This window comes from Patiria miniata, unplaced genomic scaffold (assembly GCF_015706575.1).
Source record: "Patiria miniata isolate m_02_andy unplaced genomic scaffold, ASM1570657v1 HiC_scaffold_20, whole genome shotgun sequence".
Classification (NCBI taxonomy): Eukaryota; Metazoa; Echinodermata; class Asteroidea; order Valvatida; family Asterinidae; genus Patiria; species Patiria miniata.
The window spans coordinates 36,203,269-36,225,366 of NW_024037059.1; the positions used below are offsets into that span (position 1 = coordinate 36,203,269).

At 40.0% G+C, this 22,098-nt stretch overlaps 1 protein-coding gene and 1 long non-coding RNA gene across 2 annotated transcripts in view; both read left to right on the forward strand.

Moving 5' to 3' along the window:
• The window catches only part of LOC119728898 (battenin-like), a gene marked incomplete at its 3' end in the record, with an annotated part of 81,106 nt that extends 60,932 nt beyond the window's left edge, over positions 1 to 20,174 (forward strand). The window contains 1 exon segment of the mRNA XM_038201331.1: positions 20,058 to 20,174. Coding sequence (XP_038057259.1) covers positions 20,058 to 20,174 — 117 coding nt within the window.
• Positions 10,061 to 12,185, forward strand: LOC119728899. The gene is made up of 2 exons (XR_005271155.1): positions 10,061 to 10,935; positions 11,574 to 12,185. It is a non-coding gene; the product is annotated as an uncharacterized LOC119728899 (long non-coding RNA).
• Positions 20,175 to 22,098: the final 1,924 nt, after the last annotated feature.

Genomic DNA, 22,098 nt, shown 5'->3' on the forward strand with positions numbered 1-22,098 from the left:
TCCGCCCGCCCCGCCCGTCGGTACTTATCACAACCGACGCCTCAGGGTACGGCTGGGGGGCTACCCTCCACCCGCGACAGGTCGCGGGCGTATGGGGCCCCGCACATCAGTCATCTCACATCAACGTCCTGGAAATGCTGGCAGTCACCAACGCACTAAAACATTTCCAGTCGGACGTCAGAGGGCAAGCAGTCCTGGTCCGATGCGACAACGCCACAGTGGTGGCATACATCAATCACCAGGGTGGCACTCGGTCAGGCCATCTGTGTGCACTAACGTGGGATCTCACCCTCTGGTGCATACATCACGGGATAGCCCTGTCGGCAGTCCACATCCCGGGGGAAGAGAACGTCACGGCCGACGCTCTCTCCAGAGGCTGGATCGCCCCGACAGAGTGGTCACTGCTCCCACAGGTGGCTCAGTCGATCTTCAGACTAATCGACCGGCCGCATGTGGACCTATTCGCGTCGCGAATGAACAATCAACTACCGATCTACTGCGCGAGGGGCCCAGATCCCAACGCGTGGCAGACCGATGCACTGTCGGTGCGGTGGGACGGCCTACTGGCCTATGCCTTCCCACCCATCTCCCTCGTTTCTCGAGTGCTGACCAAGATCGAGCAGGAGGATTGCCGAATTCTCCTCATAGCCCCGTTCTGGCCCCGCCAGCCGTGGTTTCCCCGGCTCGTCCGACTCTTGGTTCACCGCCCGGTAATTCTACCGAAGAGGGCCGATCTTCTTTATCAGCCCAGCTCGGGAATCAATCACCGGGCTCCGGGGGATCTTCACCTGACGTGCTGGGTATTGTCACGCGATCCCTCTGCTCAGCAGGCCTTTCGCGACGAGCTGCAACAATTGCAGCCCAGTCCCGTAGAGCCTCAACCAGAAAGGTGTACGATAGCCGACTACGCCTTTTCTTTAAATGGTGTAGACGACAATCCATTCATCCCCCCAATACTTCTGTAGGGGAAGTGGGGGATTTCCTCCTATACCTTTTTGACAGTGGGCTCACGACGGCCACAGTTAAAAATTATCGATCGGCCGTTGCCGCGATCCATCAGGGATTTTCGGACGGTTCCTCCGTTTCCGACAACCCTGCAATTAGCCAACTGATCAAGGGGATGTTTAATACTCGTCCCCCAGTACGCACATTAATCCCATCTTGGGACCTCTTCGGTGTATTATCTACACTGGCGAAGGCTCCCTTTGAACCAATGAATTGCTCAACTTTGTTACAGCTCTCCATCAAAGTAGCTTTTCTATTGGCTGTTGCTACGTCCCGACGACGTAGCGAACTACACTCGTTATCGATACAGACAGGACACATCCGGTGGGAACCGGGGGGTGTCCGCCTGATCCCTACGGCCGGTTTTCTCGCAAAGAACCAGTCGGAGACCTTTATGCCCCCGGACATCTTTGTCCCGGACATCAAGTCTTTTTCGAACGAGGCAAACGACAAACTTTGGTGCCCAGTTCGAGCACTTAAGTGGTATGTCAACCGTACGAAGTCACTTCGTACGGGACACGAAAAATTGTTCATCACGACGACCCCGCCCCATGGGCCGGCGTCCCGCGATACAATCACTCGCTGGATCGTGACGGCTATCCGGTCCGTACCGGGCGGCTGGCCAGCGACCCAGGGACCCATTCGAGCGCATGAGGTCAGGGGAGTGTCCACCTCGTGGGCCTTTTTTAAGGGTGTCCCCCTAGGTGACATCGTCAAGGCAGCCTGCTGGAAGAACCCTAACACGTTCTCCGAATGCTACCTGAAGGATGTCCTCCAGGCAGATGGCAAGGCTGGAAGAGAAGTGCTGCTAGCGGCCAGTCGAGCCTCACAGAAGCACTAACGGGTGAGCATATAAATATACATATATATATTGGTATGGGCATTAAGTTTACTTAGGTGTATCTATCATGTGTTCATTCCCATAATGGTTACACCCCCCTGACTTTTTGCGCACGAGCTCTTTGGGTTCCCCTGACGAGGTGAAACCTAGAGCGTCTGGGATGTAGGTTTTTGGTTTGGTGTTGTTTGCCTTTGGACACGCCTCATGTCCTACACCCCTGTAGACATACGGTAATTTGCGTATACCCACCGCCTTACTCGGTGCGAGTCTATGCATATGTAGTATTCGCTCTACAGGTAAGTAGAGTGATGTAGACTCCCCCCCACAGAAGTGTGGTTGGGGTCTACGAGCGAATACTTACCTGTAGAGCACCCCTCCCTCCTTCCCCACTATACTTGATTCCTTGAGTGCTTACGCAAGTAACACTTGAGAAAAAGAGGACGCTAACGTGGTGCGCATGTCACAGGGCGTCGTGGGTAGGACACGTGAGGGCGCTATTGTATGTAAAACTCTTAGCAAATTGCCTGCCGGCATAGGGAACAATGCATATGTAGTATTCGCTCTACAGGTAAGTATTCGCTCGTAGACCCCAACCACACTTCTGTGGGGGGGATTTTATCTGATATATATGGTCTTTAAAGGGAAAATACAACATTTGCAAACATCAAAAAATAAAACTACCAAATCATTTTGAAATACCTTGCTGGACTGTTCGTGAATGACAGTGTAAAGCATCCTGTAAAATCATGGCACCTGGTATACTGTCATTTTCAAGAAAAGTGGTATTTTTGTATCAATTTCCAACGCTGGTCGGCCGATCAGCGTTGGAAAAAAACTGGCTTTTTTTTTCAAATACTGGCCCCAATTGACCATCGCACTTGTTTGCAATCGATTACACACCTATGAACGGGTACAAGCCAGCTAGACTGGTTCCCTGACCTTACAATTCCCCAATGTATGTAAACTGCTCTGTTTCTTCTTATATGGAGTCAGGGAACCAGACTACAGGAAAATGATTGTTTTTCTTGGTTTTTATAGCATTTTTGAACCCAAAACCTCAAAAAGTCAGTGTAACTATATTTGCTATATATTTCCAACCCCCCAATTCCATCCATTTCTGAAAATTACAGCAAAAGCAAATGATGTATATTCCCTTTAATGGGTTTGTATGAAGCCCGGGAAGGAACAGGGTGGAATTTTTTTTGGGATTTTGCTAATTCGTTCGCACGAATTGCTAATTCGTTCGCACAAATTGTTATTTCGTTTGCACAAATAGTTATTTCGTTCGCACGAATTGCTATTTCGTTTGCACGAATTAATAATTCGTTCCCACGAATTACTAACGCGTCCCGGATACACAAATTATAGTTGAGTTTATATGGGCCCCCCCCCCCCCCCGATAACTTTCACCAATTTTTTGGGGTGCCTTTAACCCTATCATTACCACATTGTTTATTGACTTGGCTCTCCCCGGGACCAAATTGTTTGCTCAGTCATGCAGAAATCACTAGAGCGTGAACAAAATGACCACAAGTCCAAATCTCACCTTTTTCAACCCAGATTTTCACTGCAAAGGAGTGATTTAAATCATAGGTGTCGTGTGTAAAGTTTGTTCCTTGAACCTTACTCTTGTATGTGATGTAAAAATGAAGTCCATATGTGTAAATATAAGAAAGTTATGCCTTTTTGTTCATCTGGTCCCATTTATCAAACTGCAAGCCATTTCACCACATGACCAAATGGCACTCCATACCTCAATTTGTGCGTGGATACTTCTGAAGCACTTTTCTCATTTTTTTGTAATGGCTTCACTATGAATAAACTACACCATTAGAATGATCCGAAAATGCTCTTTCAGCTGATATATGGTTGATGCATGGACGGCCAAACATATCAACATGCCACCTTTCTGAAAAGTAGTGAATTTATCAGTGTTGAGGGTGTTCTGTGTGTGGTTTCCTGGTCGACTAAAGTCGCCCATGGGAACCAGCAGGGGGGTTCTTCTTGTCGACAAAAGTCGCCCATGGTAAGGAAAGGGATAAGGGTCTTAAAACACATTTTGGATGTTAACAGAAGAAGAAAAAAACGATGCGAAGGCTATATCCAAGATGGCGGCCAGTATGGCTGCCAAAATTGGTAAAAACAGGGGAAAAGGGTATATATCAACCAAATAATGTGATAAAACGTCGCATATCTGACGAAGTGACGAATGGGCCATTTTGGTGTTTTTTTATTTAGTTGAGTTTTAGGATTCAAAATATTTGAATTGTCATATTTTTAGGTTTTTAATTCATGAAAACACTTCATTTTTGTTGTTCCGAAACCCACTAAGTGACGAATCGGCACATGTTGAAAAAATTGTTTCTTGCACACTGACGAATAATTTATTCAACGCTTGGTATATCAGGACAGTGCACATCTATCATCTGATGAAGTTAGGAATAATCAGGTTATTGGTTACCCACAAACTCGTCTTAATAATTGAATGGCCCTTTAGGGAACCGGGGATCTTCTGTTTCGCGCGCTTTCCGTCAGCTTTCAAAACAAACTAACGGCACTGCAACATTATAATGATGACTAAAAAGAGATAACCGAAACTACTTCACCTTTATGTATTTTTATGTGTGTGGAGTTATAATTGTTAAAATGAACGGAGTACTAGGCTAGGTCTGCGCGGCGTATATATAAGCCTAAACAGACTGGGATTTATTTAAAACGTGCGATATATTTTCCTTCAAAACCAGCGTTTTATAGGAATTCCACAATAGGCCTACGGCATTTCGAGATATTCTCGAAGACGGAGTCCCTTCAAGCAGCAGCTAATTAGAGCAGATGACCGTATTGGAAAAAAACCCATACTGAAATGAAGTGGGTAAAAATAAGGATTATTAAATAAAAATATTATTTATTCAAAACATGTGCGGTACATTTTCTTTAAAAACTACGTTCTATGGGAGACCCGAAATACTGCATTTCAAGATATTCTTGAAAACGGAGCCCATTTAAGTGGCTAATTAGAGCAAAAAACCTCATTGGAATGAGCCTATACTGAAATAAAGTGTGCCCTGGAGAGTGATGATTAGGATCATAATAAAATAAAAATATGAACCATTTCAAACATGTGCGGTACACTTTCTTTAAAAGACGACGGTCTACAGGATACCAAAAACACTGCATTTCGAGATACAATAAAGTTTGTATTCTTGGAAACGGAGCCCTTTAAGCGGCTAATTATAGCAAAATGTCTAATGGTAATAAGCCTGCACTGCGATTATTATGCCTGGGAAGATAAAAAGTATGGGATTATGAAACAAAACTATGATTGTTTTTAAAACAATTGCTGTCTTTTAATGAATGAATGAATAAATAGTGTTGTTCGTTGTTAGTTTGCATTTACATATTTGTTTCCCTATTATTTTGTTGCGTCCATTCGAGATATTTTCCTTTATAATAACTTTTTGTATACCCCGCGGCGAAGCCAAAGGGGCATACTGTTTCCGCCTTGTCCTTCCGTGGGTGGGTGTGTGGGTGTGTACGTGAACTACATGTATATACACCCTGAGGACAGACAGACAAAGGAAGAACAACAGATTCTTTGTTGTCCTCGAGAGTTCATCTTTTGTTGAAATCGGTCCTTGGTCGTGCGTTTGTGTGCTTAGTCTATGGGAGAGTGTTATATTACAGGGACAAAGGAAAAGACAAAGCATTGTCCTCGAGAGTATAGTAAAACACGACTGGGTGTGTGAGTTTGTCTTACATTCACTATGTGGACTTGTGAACAAAAGACGTCCACATAAAGCAGGTTGTGTTGATGTTATGTGGACTAAGCCATGTCCACATAACATTTCGCCCTCTCTGGAAAACAGGTTTAGAGGCATTTTTGGGTTAAGTTTATCCGTGGCAAAATGAAGAGAAACACTAAAGGGAATCATAGAAAAAAAAATTGGGTTGAAAGAGTTTTCACAGTTAAAGTAAAGTTATTTTTTGTACCGAGTTTTCTTAACTACACGAAAACAAAGGAATGTCCACATAGCGTATGTAAAACAAACATGGGTGGGTGTGCGTGGGTGTGTGTGTGTGCGTGTACAAACACTGCCTTGTGGGGTACCGGAACAATGGGAGGTACCCCACAAGGAATGCCCACCGACTTGCGGGGTACCGTTTTGGTACCCCACAAGTTTTTCACGAAATAGATATATGGATTTTACTCAAAAACAAGGAATGTCCAAGGTGGGTTGATCCGTCGCAAATGGAAGAGTTTCTGAAAAGGGATATTAAGACTGAATTTCAGCCCAGGAAATTAACTATGGTCAAAATAAGAGCATTTTGACATAAGTGTGCGACCTTGCAAATTTTAGTACACGAGAACAAAGGAAGTACCCCACTTCTATGCCTATGTAAGCGCGAGTATGTAAACACTGGCAATCGTGGACGTAGGCCAAAAGAATTGGGGTGCAAACAATACGTCCACGATTGACCGAATGTCCATGATCTCAAATCATGTACAAAACCAATGAGAGCTGTCGCCAAAGAGTACAAACAAAGGAAAGAGGATTATGGACAATGGGGCGTCCACGATTGCTGGCATTTACACACATGTGTTCCTGTATTGTATTACGCTCGAGGACAGACAACAAAAGGAGCACAAAGGGGCCTTTCATCCTCGAACGACGGTGCCTATTGTCCTCGAATGAAGGATTGTGCGCTTAGTCTATGGGAAAGGTTTAGATCAGGGAACAAAGGAAAACACAAATCCTCGGGAAGCATAGCAAAAAACGACTGTGTGTGTGTGTTGCCGGACAAATCTTGTCAGCGCGATAACTTGAGAAATACTTAACATATGAACTTCAAATTTGGTTTGTGGATCGTTCTTGGTAATCCTAAGAAACTTATTGCATTGGGGGCTGAAAGGTCAAGGGTCAAGGTCACAGTGGCTAAAACAAAAGAAATCTTGTATTTATTCTGAGATAATAGGGATTAATTCATATAAAACCTACAGAAAACACTAATGATGTCAATGAACGTTCCATGTGACAATTACATGTACATGTAAGTTGATGTTAAAGAGTGGTGTTATGTCATGGGAACAGTCACGGTTGCAGGGCATTTGTGTTTGTAAACACACCTGACTTGTTTGTATATAATTACGCTACTTTATATAATAGCGAGTACTTGGATTTGAACGTGGGGTTCAAGCATTACCATATGGTTTTCCTTAGAAAATATAGAAAAAGTTTGTAAAACATAAACATTTCTTTGAAAATGTGCGTATTTAGCATTGTAAAGAAGTGACGAATATGCCATTGATTGGTGATGCGAAAACGCGTGCACAATCAAAATGTTATCTTAGACTTTTACTTGGCGAATAAATCTCGCGAAGTGACAAATAAGTTTCACAGCAAGAATTAGACAAACCTTTACTCTTACAAGCAAAAAACAAAGTAATAGATGTACTTAAACAAACAACTAACTACCTTGCATTAATTAAGAATGTAAACAAGCGGAAAAGTGGCATCGAAAATGGACACGTAAAAAGTGTTAAACTTTAAACGTGTTTTTCTCAGAATGGTGTTTCCGCGCATTTGCGCGTATTCGTTGGTTCGTCAGATACGCGACGAAAAGCATAAATAAATTGGTTAGTTATATGTTTTAGACCCTCAGAAACTCATTTCTGGTATCCTTTTTTTCCTATCATGCTTCAAATCCAAGATGGCGGACATTTGAAGCATGATAGCCAAAAAAACGATACCAGAAATGAATTTGTGAGGGTACAAAACATATAACTAACAATTTCACTCATGATTTTATCATATTATTAGGCTGATATGTGACTTTTTCCATTTTTTACCAATATTTTTTACTGTTAACATCCAATATGTGTTTTAGGACCCTACAAGGCACCAAAAGAATTGGTGAAAGTTAGTTCTGGGGCCAGGTGGGGGGGGGGGGGGGGGGTGCACGGGGGTTCAATCCCCATACATACTCAACTATAACTTGTGGATCTGGGAACGCGTTAGTAATTCTTGGAAACGAGTTGGTAATTCGTGTGAACGAAATAGCAATTCGTGCGAACGAAATAGCAATTCATGCGAACGAAATAAAAATTTGTGCAAACGAATTAGCAATTCGTGGGAACGAAATAGCAATTCGTGCGAACGAAATAACAATTCAAGCGAACGAATTAGCAATTCATGGGAACGAGTTAGCAATTCGTGGGAACGAGTTAGCAATTCGTGGGAACGAAATAGCAATTCGTGCGAATGAGTTAGCAATTCGTGCGAATGAGTTAGCAATTCGTGCGAACGTATTAGCAATTTGTGGGAACGAAATAGCAATTCGTGCGAACGAAAAACAATTCATGCGAACAAATTAGCAATTCGTGCAAACGAATTAGCAATTTGTGGGAACGAGTTAGCAATTCGTGCGAACGAGTTAGAAATTCATGAGAACGAATTAGGAAATTCCACTCTGTCCCTTCCCGGGCTTCATAGGTTTGGTTTTTCTTCTGATTTGTTCCATTGTTCTTCTATCCCAAACCCATAGACTCTGTACATGTTTCATTTTCAGGGTCAGTTTTGGCAATAAACAGACTTTAATCTTGATGAAACTTGTCATACACTAAGACCCCATGGTAAGTCGTGCAGGGACAAGTGACGTCATGATGACATCATCACCTGTCATGTGACGTCATCTTAAAGGTACATTTTTCAACAGCCTGTAGAGTCAGCGCGCAGCGTGCTAGATGATAAGGCACACGGCAAAGTTTAATTTGCAACGAGTTGACGGTCTTTGACTCTTTGAGAATCCATGAGGTTTTTCAAGCGTCAGTAGTGCCCCTTGAAAATAGACGAGAAACCCATTTGCGAGGCAGTGAGTGGTAAGTGAGAATTTTTTTTTTTTAATAATACCATTTATTTTTATGATTATTTCGTTGTAAAGGTTATTAATTAGGCTAGTGAAATAAGGTATGGAATATAAACAGTTTGTTTTAACACAACTTGCATGTTTTGAGTGATCCGAACTGTTTCGAGATAACTTTGGACAAAATGTGTCCTTTGCTGGAATCTTGAAATGAAATAAGATTGTATCAGTGGTTCTTGTACATTTGCTTTACAGAGTTTGGGCCTAGTACTGTGAACCGATTTGTCATTTTTTCCCCCTTAGTCTTGTGCTGGCGCTTCCTCACATACATGCACATAGGCCTACATGTACATCAATGGAAATCATGTAGTTTAGGACACCTCTAATGTTTTACAAGTCCGTTCAAAAATCACAACCCTGCCCTCTTTCCACACAATTAAGCAAGCTGATATTCAACATGGTGTCTTAGCGATCTATTTAGATGATTCCAAACACATAAAGTGACTTTTCCCGCTTGTACCGCTGCCAAATGTTTAAGTATTAAGTTCCAAAACACAAAGTGTCTTTTCATTCTCTTATATGGGAACGGGGTCCTAAACTACACGACTACCTCATCAAGTACACAAGACATACATGTACACATGTAGCCTACGTGTAATAAATGGTTGCACTTGCAGGTCAAGTTGGTCCATTTTAAAATCAGACGGTTAGTTTACAATGTAGGTTATCTGCATGAAACAGTTTTTGGGAGTCATGATACAATGTATGTTACAAACATTTCCCCCCCCCCCAAAAAAAAATTAACAATAAAAATATGGTTTATGTAAAAAAAATCTATGAATTTGTAAGGAAAACACTCATTGAGTTATTGGAGAGTCTGTCCTTTCCTTTTTGTTGGTAACACTTTGAAGAGGACAAATGTTATTGTTATACCTCCATCTTGAATACTGTGTTAATTTTCATTGGCCTAGAGAACGATCACGCGTTAAGTTTATAAAAAGTCGTGGCACACTCCCTTTGGGATATCATGTACGTGATATCCCACAGGGGGTGTGCTATGACTTTGTACATATACGGCACGTACGGTGTGAAATGCTTGTTTCATTGGTACCCACACTATTTTTTCACACATGAGTGTGGGCAGCGAACTAGCAGACGATCAGCTGTTTCAAGCATGCGACATGCATGTGAGTTGCCGTTCGATTGTCGTGATTGTTGTATTTACTGCCGTTTGTTTTTGTGATTTTTACATCAAAATCCAATGAATCCAAGACAGAGGTATAACACAACAATTGTTGACTGCTGTGATGTGGGATATGGCGTTTTGAACACCCGAGGGACTTCGCCTCGGGTGCTATATATGCACCCTTTGGGTGTTCAAAACGTCATATCCCACATCACAGCAGTCAACAATTGTTAAGTATTCATGCCAGCTGAATGTAGAAGCCATTGAACCACAGTCTGGTAAATAAAGAGATCTTCCTCTGTTTTGATTTGCTTATGCACAAGTGTGTATTTTTCAGTGGCAATCAGCAGTGTCCTTGGAAAGTTGGGTTGTGCTATTAAAGCGTCCACAAGCGTCAACAAGTTGTACACATATTTTTAAGTTGAAAAAAAAGATGTTCACAGTTCTCAGTGGGCTCCTAATTAAATTTTTTTTTCCAACGTATAACAATATTTAAAATTATGTTTAAAAGTTTACCTTTAGGCAAAAAAGTGCAACAATGGTGCCGTTTTTTCAGCGAAACTGACCGCTATCCTGTTTTTCTGGGATATGTTATGTGCAAAACCATGTGCAAAACAAATTGCCGCCGAAAAAAAAGGACCGTAAATTGTTGAGCTAAAAGATCCTTTTTTTTTGTGGGATTGTGAACGTGAATTTCTCCTATTTCTTACGTAATACAAGTATGAAAGTCTATTGAATATGATTATAGCTTTTTTGAAGCTCAAAAGTACATTTTGAGCTCGTTTATGTTTTGTTGGCACTAATCGTGTTTGTTGATGCTTGTTGACGCTTATTAGCATGACCGGACTGCTTAGTACTTACTGTACTAAGGAAACCAGGGTTTCGCGTGAAGATTTTTGGAGATTCGATTACCAGATTCCCGCCCCATTATCTCGACTTGTTTGTTCCAGAATTATTACAAAACCAGAGAGCACCATTTTGCGTCTCGCGAAACCTTGCTCAAGACATTTCACTTTTAGTGATGAGCCGCATCTTGTACAGGGTGAGTCAAAAAATGGTGATATTCTTTGAACGGATTGAGCAATTTCAGTAATTTTTTCATCTAAAAGTAGTTTCTGAAATTGGCTTTCCAGTCATTATTATTTTTGGTGCTACATATTTTTTAATTATGAAATATATTTTTTGGGGTTCTGTTTTTTTTTTTTAAACCCTGTACGTTCTCCATATTGACACGAATGACTTGTGGAAGGAGTTTTTACATCCTTCCTGAAGCTGCACAACAAACTGTTGCAGACAGCCAGAGACAAATACCCATGCATCAACCCAGATAAGATTTGATTTCCTGCTGTAAGATGGTGTTTTATGGATGCCTGGGATTCAGACTAAATTAAATGATTTAACACATGCTAGCTTGTGCCAATTTACAGACATGTAATCTATATGCATGCAAAATGTGGTTTATCTGAATTCTGTCAGTTGGGGGTTATATTTGACAAAGCTGGTTTTTCAAACATCAGTTTGGCCAAACCATCAGAATGACACACAATTTTCATTTTTTTGGTTAAAGGGAGAACAAAGCAGTCTTAATGATTGTATAGGATGTAAGACTATTAAAGTCAAGGAAGGTATATCACAACAATTTTTTTTATGTATATAAATGTTGTTCTTTATTTTGTAAAGCTGATGACCAGGCGCAGATGCATCGAATGTCAGCCTGAACATGCTGAAGTGCCACCTCCGTGTGCTCCACTTGAAGTGGTAGACCCTCATCAACACCCTGAATCCCCCAGATGCCCCCGCCTTCAAAAATGCCACCTACTGCCAAGTCTCCAAAGGATTCTGCAAGCTTCATCAAGACAAGTGAGACGCCACAAGATGCCATCCAAGTCAGCCGTAAAGATGAAGCTGTCTCGATATAAAATATACTTGGATGGAGACGAGGAAGAAAATGATTTTTTTTGTAGGTGTATTGGGTTTTCTCGAAAGGTGTTTCCCACCCATGCTCTTCCAATATCTCCTCAGTCAGTCTGCAGCAATTTCATACCTTACTTGCTTTCTCCTTCATCATTTCCAAGTGTTGCGTCTCTCCATCCACTCCAGCTACACACCAGAAAAGTCTAGGGAAAAAAATTAATCTCTGTGTGCATTTTACGCTTTTAAACAGTGTAGGCCTAGAGCAATTTCCTCTCACAATTTTTTGATGTTTTTAATACTTGTTTTTCAGTTGATTATAAAGAGGACATCTATGATTTCCCACTTTGTAAAATTCATTAAAAGTTATTGTGAAAGCAATGGTGGATCAAGAAATGGATATTACATGCTCTGTGGTGCGATCTGAGACAATTTCTGACCACTTTAACCGGTGTTGGAGGTCTCGAGGCCGGCCTCGGTCGATTTTCATGGCCTCGGCCTTGGCCTTGGCCCTCGGCCTCGGAACCTTCCGGCCTCAGCGAATCAGTCGAGGCCAGCTCAAACCTTCAAGAATCTGCTGCAATGGGTTCCGTGAAACGAAAGCATACGCACGAATGAACACTGGTAATGGTTGCATTGAACGTACTCACGTACGTAGCATCTTCGCCTAGCCTGTGCTGAGGTTCGCTCGTACTCCCCGCCCTGCAAACAGGACGCTGGGATACGCTGTTGAATTCACGCTCTTTTGGATAGATTTTACGTGACCTGTGACCTGCAACGTCATCACGGCCACGACTCGGCAAGGTTTAAAACAGTCGTTAAGACTGAGTCATCACTATTTTATTCCCATTCATAAAAGCTTTTTATTTCGCTGAAAATTGTAATGATGTTGGAAAATGTGTATAAGGTATCTGTTTTGAAAATTTTCAATTCTCGTCACTTGCTTTGGCTCCATTTCGAATTCACGATGGGTCAGATAGCCAAATTTGTCCACATGGTCTGCAATGAATCAGAAATCACATCCGGTATGGAATGTGCGCATTTCTAAGGGAAAGTTTTCGGATAGCATTTGCGCACACAGCTAACTGCGGTCTCAAACAGCTGCAGCCAGATGCTTTATACATAGGTCATAGGCCACTTCCTTCACAAGATTCTGTGAAGCTCATCAGCGTATCCCAGCATCCTGTTTGCAGCAAAGATCCTATAGCGCTATAGGATCTTTGCTTTGCAGGGCAGGGGGTACGAGCGAAGCGCTGTGGCAGTATAATATGCGGGGACAAAATCACATCCGAGGATCAGAACAGCCAATCACAGGGCGCCTCGATTATTTATGCCGAGTAGTACATATAACTACTGCTGGGTCAGTATTACATTCGACATACACAGTACAGTCCGTAGACCAAGGGCTGTTGGATGTTCTACTAAGGGAATAACAGTGTGAGGAGCCGGTCTTCACTGCGTGATAATGACCGGGTGTGGGGGTGACCGCTGTTAATGGACCGAGACGAAGTCGAGGTCCATTAACAGCGGTCACCCCCACACCCGGTCATTATCACGCAGTGAAGACCGGATCCTCACACTGTTATTCCCATTAATAAATACCTTTATAACGAAATAAACAGTTAAAATGCTCCAATTTTGTGACTTTTTTCCGGCGATATTTCCAGACTTTTTTGTGTTCATGTTCATGGGCCATATTTTAGCTTAACAGCTATAACGACGTAATCTCAACAGAAACTGCTGCCGTAGCGAAACAAATTACAACAATGTTTTCATATCTTTACCTGATGGAGGAAGCTGAAATCTTGTTTACACATTCCTTGTGTCCGGAATTACAAAGATGCTTGGTTTAGGAAAGGTAAATATGTCGGTGGGTGAAGTGTTTCAAAAGAAAATAAATCGTAGATCTACGCTTTCGTCGTAAACATCCTCAGTATATACTGCACTGCTGTACGATGTCGTTTCAAAACTTCCTTACGCGCGCGCACGCACGCATCCCTAGCAACTGTGTTGCGTACGCGCGCGTCAGTCTCACGCGATGGGGGTTGAGCGCATGTGCAGTGCTCAATTGTTAAAAGCTACCGCAGGACCGTTACTATATTTTGACCAATCATTGGCTTGCATGGGGCTTAACGGGGCTTGATCAATGCTGGTTCAGGGGCCATTTATTCGCTTGATCTTTGAAGCCGGTCCATTATCACCGTTAATGACCGGCCACGTGATCGAGTCTCGACCAATCAGAAACCATCAACTCTCCAAGGTATTTATTAATTGGCATTAATAATATGATACGGCCCTGTAATTGGCTGTTGTGAATGATCCTCGGATGCGATTTGGTCCCCCCCCCCTTATGATGCGCTGCAGGTGTGTACGTGTACATTAATGAACCAAGGATTTTTTTGTACACACCCGAAGTTGCACCAAAAATGTCTCTTTTTATCTTGTTCGGCTTGATTCTTTTTTCATTTTGCATGGATCCTCTGCTGCAATAAGGATAAATCTACAGTCATATAGGTGACTTTTTATTTGAACGATAATTGGAAACATCGGCAAAAAGCAAAAACCGCCGTCTGAGTCAGGGGCTTCGTTCCAGTGCTACTGGCCAATCTCCCCATGTCACGCCAATGATGTCATTGTGCAGTAATGCTGGAAATTTCAAGCTACACTTGTATGATGTGCGTCCCTGAACGAGTGAACGTCACAAGTGCAGTAGCCATTTGTGTTTTTTAACACTACTTTTCTTGTTATTATAATAATCAATTTCAACCACACATTAATTGAAACTAACCTATAGGAATCTGTTTCTACATGCACAAATTGAGAGTAATAACCACCTTCAATTTCTGACTCTAGACAAAAAAGCGTTGTGTGTATATTTATTTTATTTTCTGGCCAAACTTGTCAAAGAATAAAAGGGAAAAGAAAACAGTTTCCACTTTTATCACTTCCAACCCAACAAAAGGAAAATCAATAGAAATATTCTTCCTAGCCTAGTAACAGAAAACAATCACAGTGATTTCAAACCCCAGCCCCAACTTTCCATTCCAGGCTCTAGAAATAGCATGGTGGACATTACATTTGTCCCACGAAAACAATAGAGCGAAAAAATACAAGAAAACAATGCCTGATTAATATTTGTGATTTGAAGTCTTTTAAAATGTCTTTCCGGACATTGTTTTACTTCCCTGTTCAAGAGGATAGGCAACCAGCTTATTATCTAGTCAGGCGCCTTTAGTCCGCATTTGCTTAATTTAATATAAGCCCGTGTGGAGCAAGGTACCTGACATTCAAAGGCACCCCAGTGCTGAGTGTCGCGGTGCGTGATTAGTCAAACTGCAACGTTGTTTGGGGATTTGACCAATGAGGACAGCGCATGCATGTCATACACGCACTTTCAGAAATTTTTCATGACCAGGTCATTTGGAATAGACATCATTTTTTTAGTGTTCCTGACTATTTCCAATAATCAAGAGAACCATCCTATATTGAAAGATCCTACGATGTCTGTCTGTCTGATGTCTGTGTGTCACGGAAGAGGCGGTCACACAATCGGAAGTGTGCGGTGACACATGATGTCTGATTTAAGATTCATGAGGAGTATGCTAGGCGCTGCACACATGATGTCTGATGAAAGATGCATCCAGTACATGTATACGCAGTGCTAAAATAGTATATGACCCCATTGGACCACCTTTGAAATCACAGTTTGGGACGTGAAAAAAAGATTTATTCTTTTTGCTTTGCCTTTTGGCAAATTTCTTTCTTTTAGACTTTCAATACTTAAAATATTACAACATTATCTCTTTGAAAACACTCTAAAACAAGTTCACACACGCTAGTACGCAAAACATAACGTTATGTATGATTATTTATGATGATTAAAAAAGGTCGCAAAACTGTACGTTGATCATACAATTATGAATAATGCATTTCAAAACATGACTATGTTACATTAGTTGAGAGCGCACTGTCAGCAGCGTTATGATGAATCATGGAGGTAGAATTAGTTTCGTTGATAAATTTGTCACGTTTTCTCTCAAAACAGTTGACTTCCCACTTCCGGTTTTCAAAAGCCGGTGCTCATTGCAAAGGTAGGCTCTCTGTAGCTGATGTGCTTCACGGGAATTCCGATATTTCGGGGGATTTATCAGAGACAGACAATAAAGAAAATGTCTGTCTAGTCAGACAGTCAGATGATAGTGTAACGTCGGTGCCGGGCCACCGGCAGAGGGAGCCAGCACGGACCCAAGGTTCAACCGTAGCATCAGGACCCCTGCGCTTGGGCAGGGAGACCTGTTGCCAGACTGTGCCGACTCAGTAGTGTGACATTTTGTATAGCGTTCCTTTTGTTGTGAGTTGTATAAAGAGAGAGCCTCCTGTAAAGAAAGTGGCAAGAATAAACGGCCTAGAGCCCCGAAACCCTGAAGAATAGTGTCTGTGGTTTCCTTCGTCTGACGTGTAAAAATGCAAGATCTGGTCGACGTTACAATAGTATCAAGTAACCCTGGCCGATTTACCCTAGATTTTGGTTATTTACGTACCTCAATCCTCATTTCTTTTTTCCACTGACAACTTTTTTTAAACCTGTAAACAATACAAACTTTACGACAGCACCCAGCTAGCGGGTGCCTCCTGCTAGTAGTTCTAAAATATAGGTAGTTTAATCATGTAGGTTGTTACCAAATTTTCAGCTCATTCTGCCCAACTTCGTTTAATATAGAAAAAGTATGTTTTTCACCAACCGTAAATTCACAACAATAATGGTCATATTCCCCCCCCCCCCCATATTTAACTTAAAATCTGATTAATCTCATTCAACAATTAGGCTTTACCATTGTCAATCTTTCTTTCAATTAATCTTGATTTTGAGACATTTTATCAATAAATGATCAAATGCTTTATTCCCAGAATTTTTCTGTTGGTTAAATTACTCGTTTGAAATAATGCCTAGGAAATTGCCACATCAAATTAATTAACTGCTGCGTATACAGTTCACAATGAGAGATTAGCTGTGATGCATACAGTTTACTTCGGATCTTCGATATTGAAGTCTCATTGTAGAATTCTACTATTTGCAAACACTCATGCATGTGTGCGCATGCCTTTGTATACATGTGTAAAGATTCACTGCACAAAATTCCATTGCAAAGTTTGTACCAACACAGGATCCTGAGCTGTCATGAGCCGCCAATCAGCTGCTGAGGTGGCAAACTTTTTCATGAATATGCATTACCGGGTATGTAAGCTATGAGAATGAAGTTTCACTTCACAAAAGGACATTGCACTTTGTGACCTACAATCCTGGCCAAATCTCGCTGGGCCCCCGGCCCCCGGTCAATCTTGTCTCTCATTGCGCGGTCTGTGCTCCAGCTGGAGATAACAACATTGACACGGGGGAGTGGGGGACTGGGGGAGGGTGTGCTTGTCGTCACGTGTCCCAACCATTTTGGCCGGGATTGTAGAAAACTCTTGTATCTTTACTGTGTTGCTTTTGCCTAACTGAAAATCAATAATTTGGTGGCAGTACACTGTGAAGGTCTGTGTGTGTGTGGATGGGTAAAGGTTTTCTTGCACAAATGGCGTTACAAATCGGGTGGAAATTAGAAGATTCTGCACAGTATCAGCTCCTAATGTGGGAAACTTTTTCATGTCTGTATAGTACTTAAAAACACAGGATTGTAAACAGGATCCAGTGCTGTTTGCATACTGTGTCAGCCAATCAGCTTATAAGTTTTGACCAGTGACAACTTATGTTACATAAGACTTTCAGCCAATGGGGCAACTTCTTATTCTGCTGGCTGGTTTTAGTGGGTAAAGAAAGTGCAACTTAAGGCTCACTTTGTCACAGCCCAATGGGAGAAATTAACAATGGGAGAGATTTACTTTTAAATTGCCCACTTCCACCCCATCACCTTCATTCAAAGGGTTCTTGTGTGGGAGAATTTTTTTTTTTAGCTGTGCTGCTTTTTGCCAAAGGAATTAATGGGTCGTTTTTTACAAAACTAGTAAATGCTAGGAAGTTTAAGCAAAAAGTAAAAGCATTTACTTTGGAGTACAAGCATTAAGGAAAAGCAAATGCTTGATTTTGTATGAATAAAAGTTTTCCTTTCACTGTTCAGCATTTACTAGACAACAGGCAGCAAATGCTTCTTTCTGTTGGATTGTTTTCATGGACGAATGATTGCCAACAATAGGGTTTCTTTCGTGTGTACGAACTGCCACACACAGACACGGAGGGTTTAGTACATACATTTGTACATACTCCTCAAATCCAGCAAAAATCATGACACTTTTCGGCAGTTCCAGAATGCAAAATGTATACTTTCATCGTTCATGAAAATTGTACAGGTGCACAGTGTCCTGTAGACATCACAATTGCATAAAAATCACACACGTGTTAAAGCGGGTAAAATCATACCAACATTCAATATACAAAGAGTTTTGTTTATTAAAATATAAAAAAAATATTAGTTTGCAAAGATTGGTGACCTAATAAACTAAACAAATGATTTCATTTTGTTCAGTCCCTAGGGTGCCGTTGGATAAAATTTATCTTTAATCATTCTATGCCGCACTGAATTTTACGCTAACACTCATATCGTGAACAAAATGCACAATTATCGTTTCTTCTAGTAATAAAATAAATAATAAAAAAGTATTTAAATTGCGCATAAATGTTAGTCAAAATACAGTGTATGGTATTATATGTAGTTTATTAACGTTTTTTTGTTAATTTGGGGCGATTAATATTAATAAATGCAGCAGTTTTTGCGCAGAAGTATTTGCTTTATATTTTCAAGGCTGCCCCAACCCAGCCTTGAAAAATGACTAGTAAATTCTTGAAATCTGAAGCATTTACTCCTTTTTATTCATACGAAATGAAGTAAACACTTCTAGTCTAGCAAAAGCTAACAAGTAAAAAGTAAATACTTTTAGCTTTCAGCAAATGCTTTCTTGTAAAAGCATTTGCTTCATTTTTATTCATACAAATGCAAGTAAATGCTTAAAAATAGGTAGTAAAAGCAAATGCTAGTTTTTATACATACGACCCAATTGGGTCGTATTAATAAAAACTAGCAAATGCTAGGAAGCTTAAGCAAAAAGTAAAAGCATTTACTTTGGAGTAAAAGCATTAAGGAAAAGCAAATGCTTGATTCCACATGAATACAAGTTTTCCTTTACTGTTCAGCAATTACTAGACAACAGGTAGCAAATGCTTTTTACTGTTGGATTGTTTTCACGGATGAATGGTTGTCAACAATAGGGTCTCTTTTGTGTGTACGAACTGCCACACACAGGTAGGGTTTACACGTAGGGTAATAGTCCAAATCAAGGTGATGCACACAGTACATGTAGTATAAGTCGTATTGCAGGCAGCTGTGGGAGTCAGTTGGCTTGTAGAACATGGAGGTTACCAACCATTCACCATCAATCCGAAGTTGAATGTCGAGGAAGTAGAGTGTGGTCTCTGAGGTGAATTGCAGGGCAGGATGATATTTGCAAACAAATTCAATGAAGTTGTTAATTTCCTCCCTTGTGGATGATGTTACACCAACTATGTCATCTATGTACCTCCTGTAGAGCAGTTATACACCCAGTGGACAATTCACTTGTGTATCTACCAACGTTGTATATTGTATCTCCTGCCAACTATGCGGTTTCCACTACATCGGCGAAACAAAGCGTCGAAATAAGTGCTGATTTTTCAATCTGATCCTATCTCAATTGTCATTTGTTAGGAATGTAATGGATTTGGGGTGAGGGAAGTTTTTCTGTCTAATGTTTTAATCTTTATTTATTTTGTTCATTTTATTATTTTATTTTTGCAACAATAGTCATTTGTCCTTTTGGAAGTAATGTATAGTCCTGAAAAGATCTGTTAGATTAACTTCTTAGATGTTAAGTTTGCTGCTTTTTGTGGTTGTCTCTGCCCTCTACTTGGTAGTCTTTCTTCTCAAATGCAAGTTTCGGCCCGTGTTCTTATTGTAGCTGTCAAAATATCAGTCGCCGTGGAAAAATGAAAAAGCGGTACTTCCTTACAATTGGCCATAACTCAATCAATATTTACCTGATTGGAAAGACGTTTACGTTGTTGGAAAACTAATGGATTATACTCTCTAAATATGTATAGATATTTGCTGTGTATTTTTTTAAAATTAAAGTTGAGGGCTTGTTTTTGTGTGTGTGAGACACCCTGTATATGTGTGACTCTGGAAATATTTAGTTTTTGTTTCTTTGCTGCTTGTTTTACAGTTGGCTGTTGTACAATTTAGCAGTTACACAATAAGAGTGGCAGCTGCCAAGGCAAGGCCAAAACATGATACCGCCTCATGTCCAGAGCTGTATGCATCATTACAACTCTGCTTTCAGGTAAGATTTAAATAGGAACTCAATATAACAAAATACCTTTGTACTACAAGATCCTGTCTACAATTGGGCTTTATTGTGTTGTCTTTGTATCATGTTATCTTACCCTATTTTAGGATGAAGCTGGTCAGATTTGGGCGATGCACTGCCAAAAATATATTTCTTATTTTGAGAAAAAAAAACTTAAAACAAGTTATTTTTTCTAGGGAGTGACACAAGAAAAAATTTCTAAAAGGCCAATTCTTGTTTTAAGAAACTTTTTATCTGTTTTTTTTCCTAATGTTCTTGATTTAAGATAAAAAAAAATTCTTAACTTTTGTCAAAATAAGAAAAAAAATTCTAAACTTTCTCAGTTATGTTTCTTATTTTAAGAAAAACTGCAAGAATTTTTTTCTTCTTGTTACAATTTCCTAGGGAGTGACACAAGAAAACCTCTTCCTTTTCTTGAATCAAGAATATAACCCCTTGATATTGCAAAAAAACAAATCTAGTTTATTTTCTTGTTTCTTTCTTAACTTTTGTCAAATTAAGAATTTTTTTTTTCTAAACTTTTCTCAGTATGTTTCTTATTTTAAGAAAAACTTTCTTGTTACCATTTTCTAGGATTAGGAATGACACAAGAAAGCCTTTTTCCTTTTCTTGAATCAAGACAATTAACTCCTAGTTGGAATTGTAATCTTGGTTTTTTTTTTCTTGTTTCTGCTGAGGTTTTCTCGGATTCCATAAGAAAAGACATCATAAATCTTAGTACAAATTAATGAGAATTGTTTTCCTTCTACAAGAAAAACAATTAGCAAGCTAACTTCAAGGCAATGGTATGCATTCATCCATAACAGCAATGGATGCCATGAAGACATTGTGTTCATATTTAACAAATAAAATCCTTTGTTTCAGGCTTACCTTTTTTAATCACCCTGTATAGTTTGCTCATTTCAATAATAGTATTTTCACCCAACAACTTTATTTAAAAATTTGTCACTGTCATAACTATTTTTATTGGTGTTTGAACTTCAAACCTTACTTTAATTTGAGCATAATCTCCAAACTTAGATTTACTTCTCAGGCAGAGCCTAATCTCCAAACTCAGATTAACTTCTAACAATTCTAAAAATCAATTTTCATATCAGTGACTTCCACTTTATGTGTTACTTTCTATAAAAGAAAAGGAATTGCTATCTCACTCACGCTGCGTGGGTTATGTGTGCAATGTTCAATACATGTATTACACGTGTATTTACATGCACATAACTTTGCAACTACCGATCTGAAACTTACACAACTTTCAATCTTTTCAGTCCTTAAACATCTTCAACAATAAAGTTCATACAAATAGCCATCCTAAATCTATGTAATTAAGTTGAAACATGAATAAAAACTAACATTTGAACATACTGTGGCAGAAAAAAAATGATGGAAATGATAAGTGAATGTTCAGGCCTAACAGCTGAAACAATACACTTTTAAATTTCAGTTGGCCACTCCCCCAACAGCGCCCTCTGGTGTTATGGCCAAAGTCATACAATTTTAATTTCATTCAAGGAAAGTTTTCTTAAAATGAGAAATAATTTTTTTTTGTATTACAATGCATCAACAAAGAACACTTGGCAAGAATAATTTTCTTGAAGTGTAGTGCATTTTTTTGGATACAAGAATTGTTTTTTATTAAAATAGGAAATATTTTCTTAAAATAGGAAAATAGATGGCAAATATGAGAAAAACACAGTTCGCAGTTCTTGAACAAATTTCTCATATAAGAAATTGTCTTAAAATTAGAAAATTTTCTTGTAATGAGAATAATATTGAGAAAAAAATCTTATAAGAAGATATAATTTCTTCAAGTATATTTTATTAAATATTTTAAGAAGGATTTTCTTGCCCGTTTTCTTTTTTCTTACAATTATCTTAAATCTAGAATAGTTTTCTAATT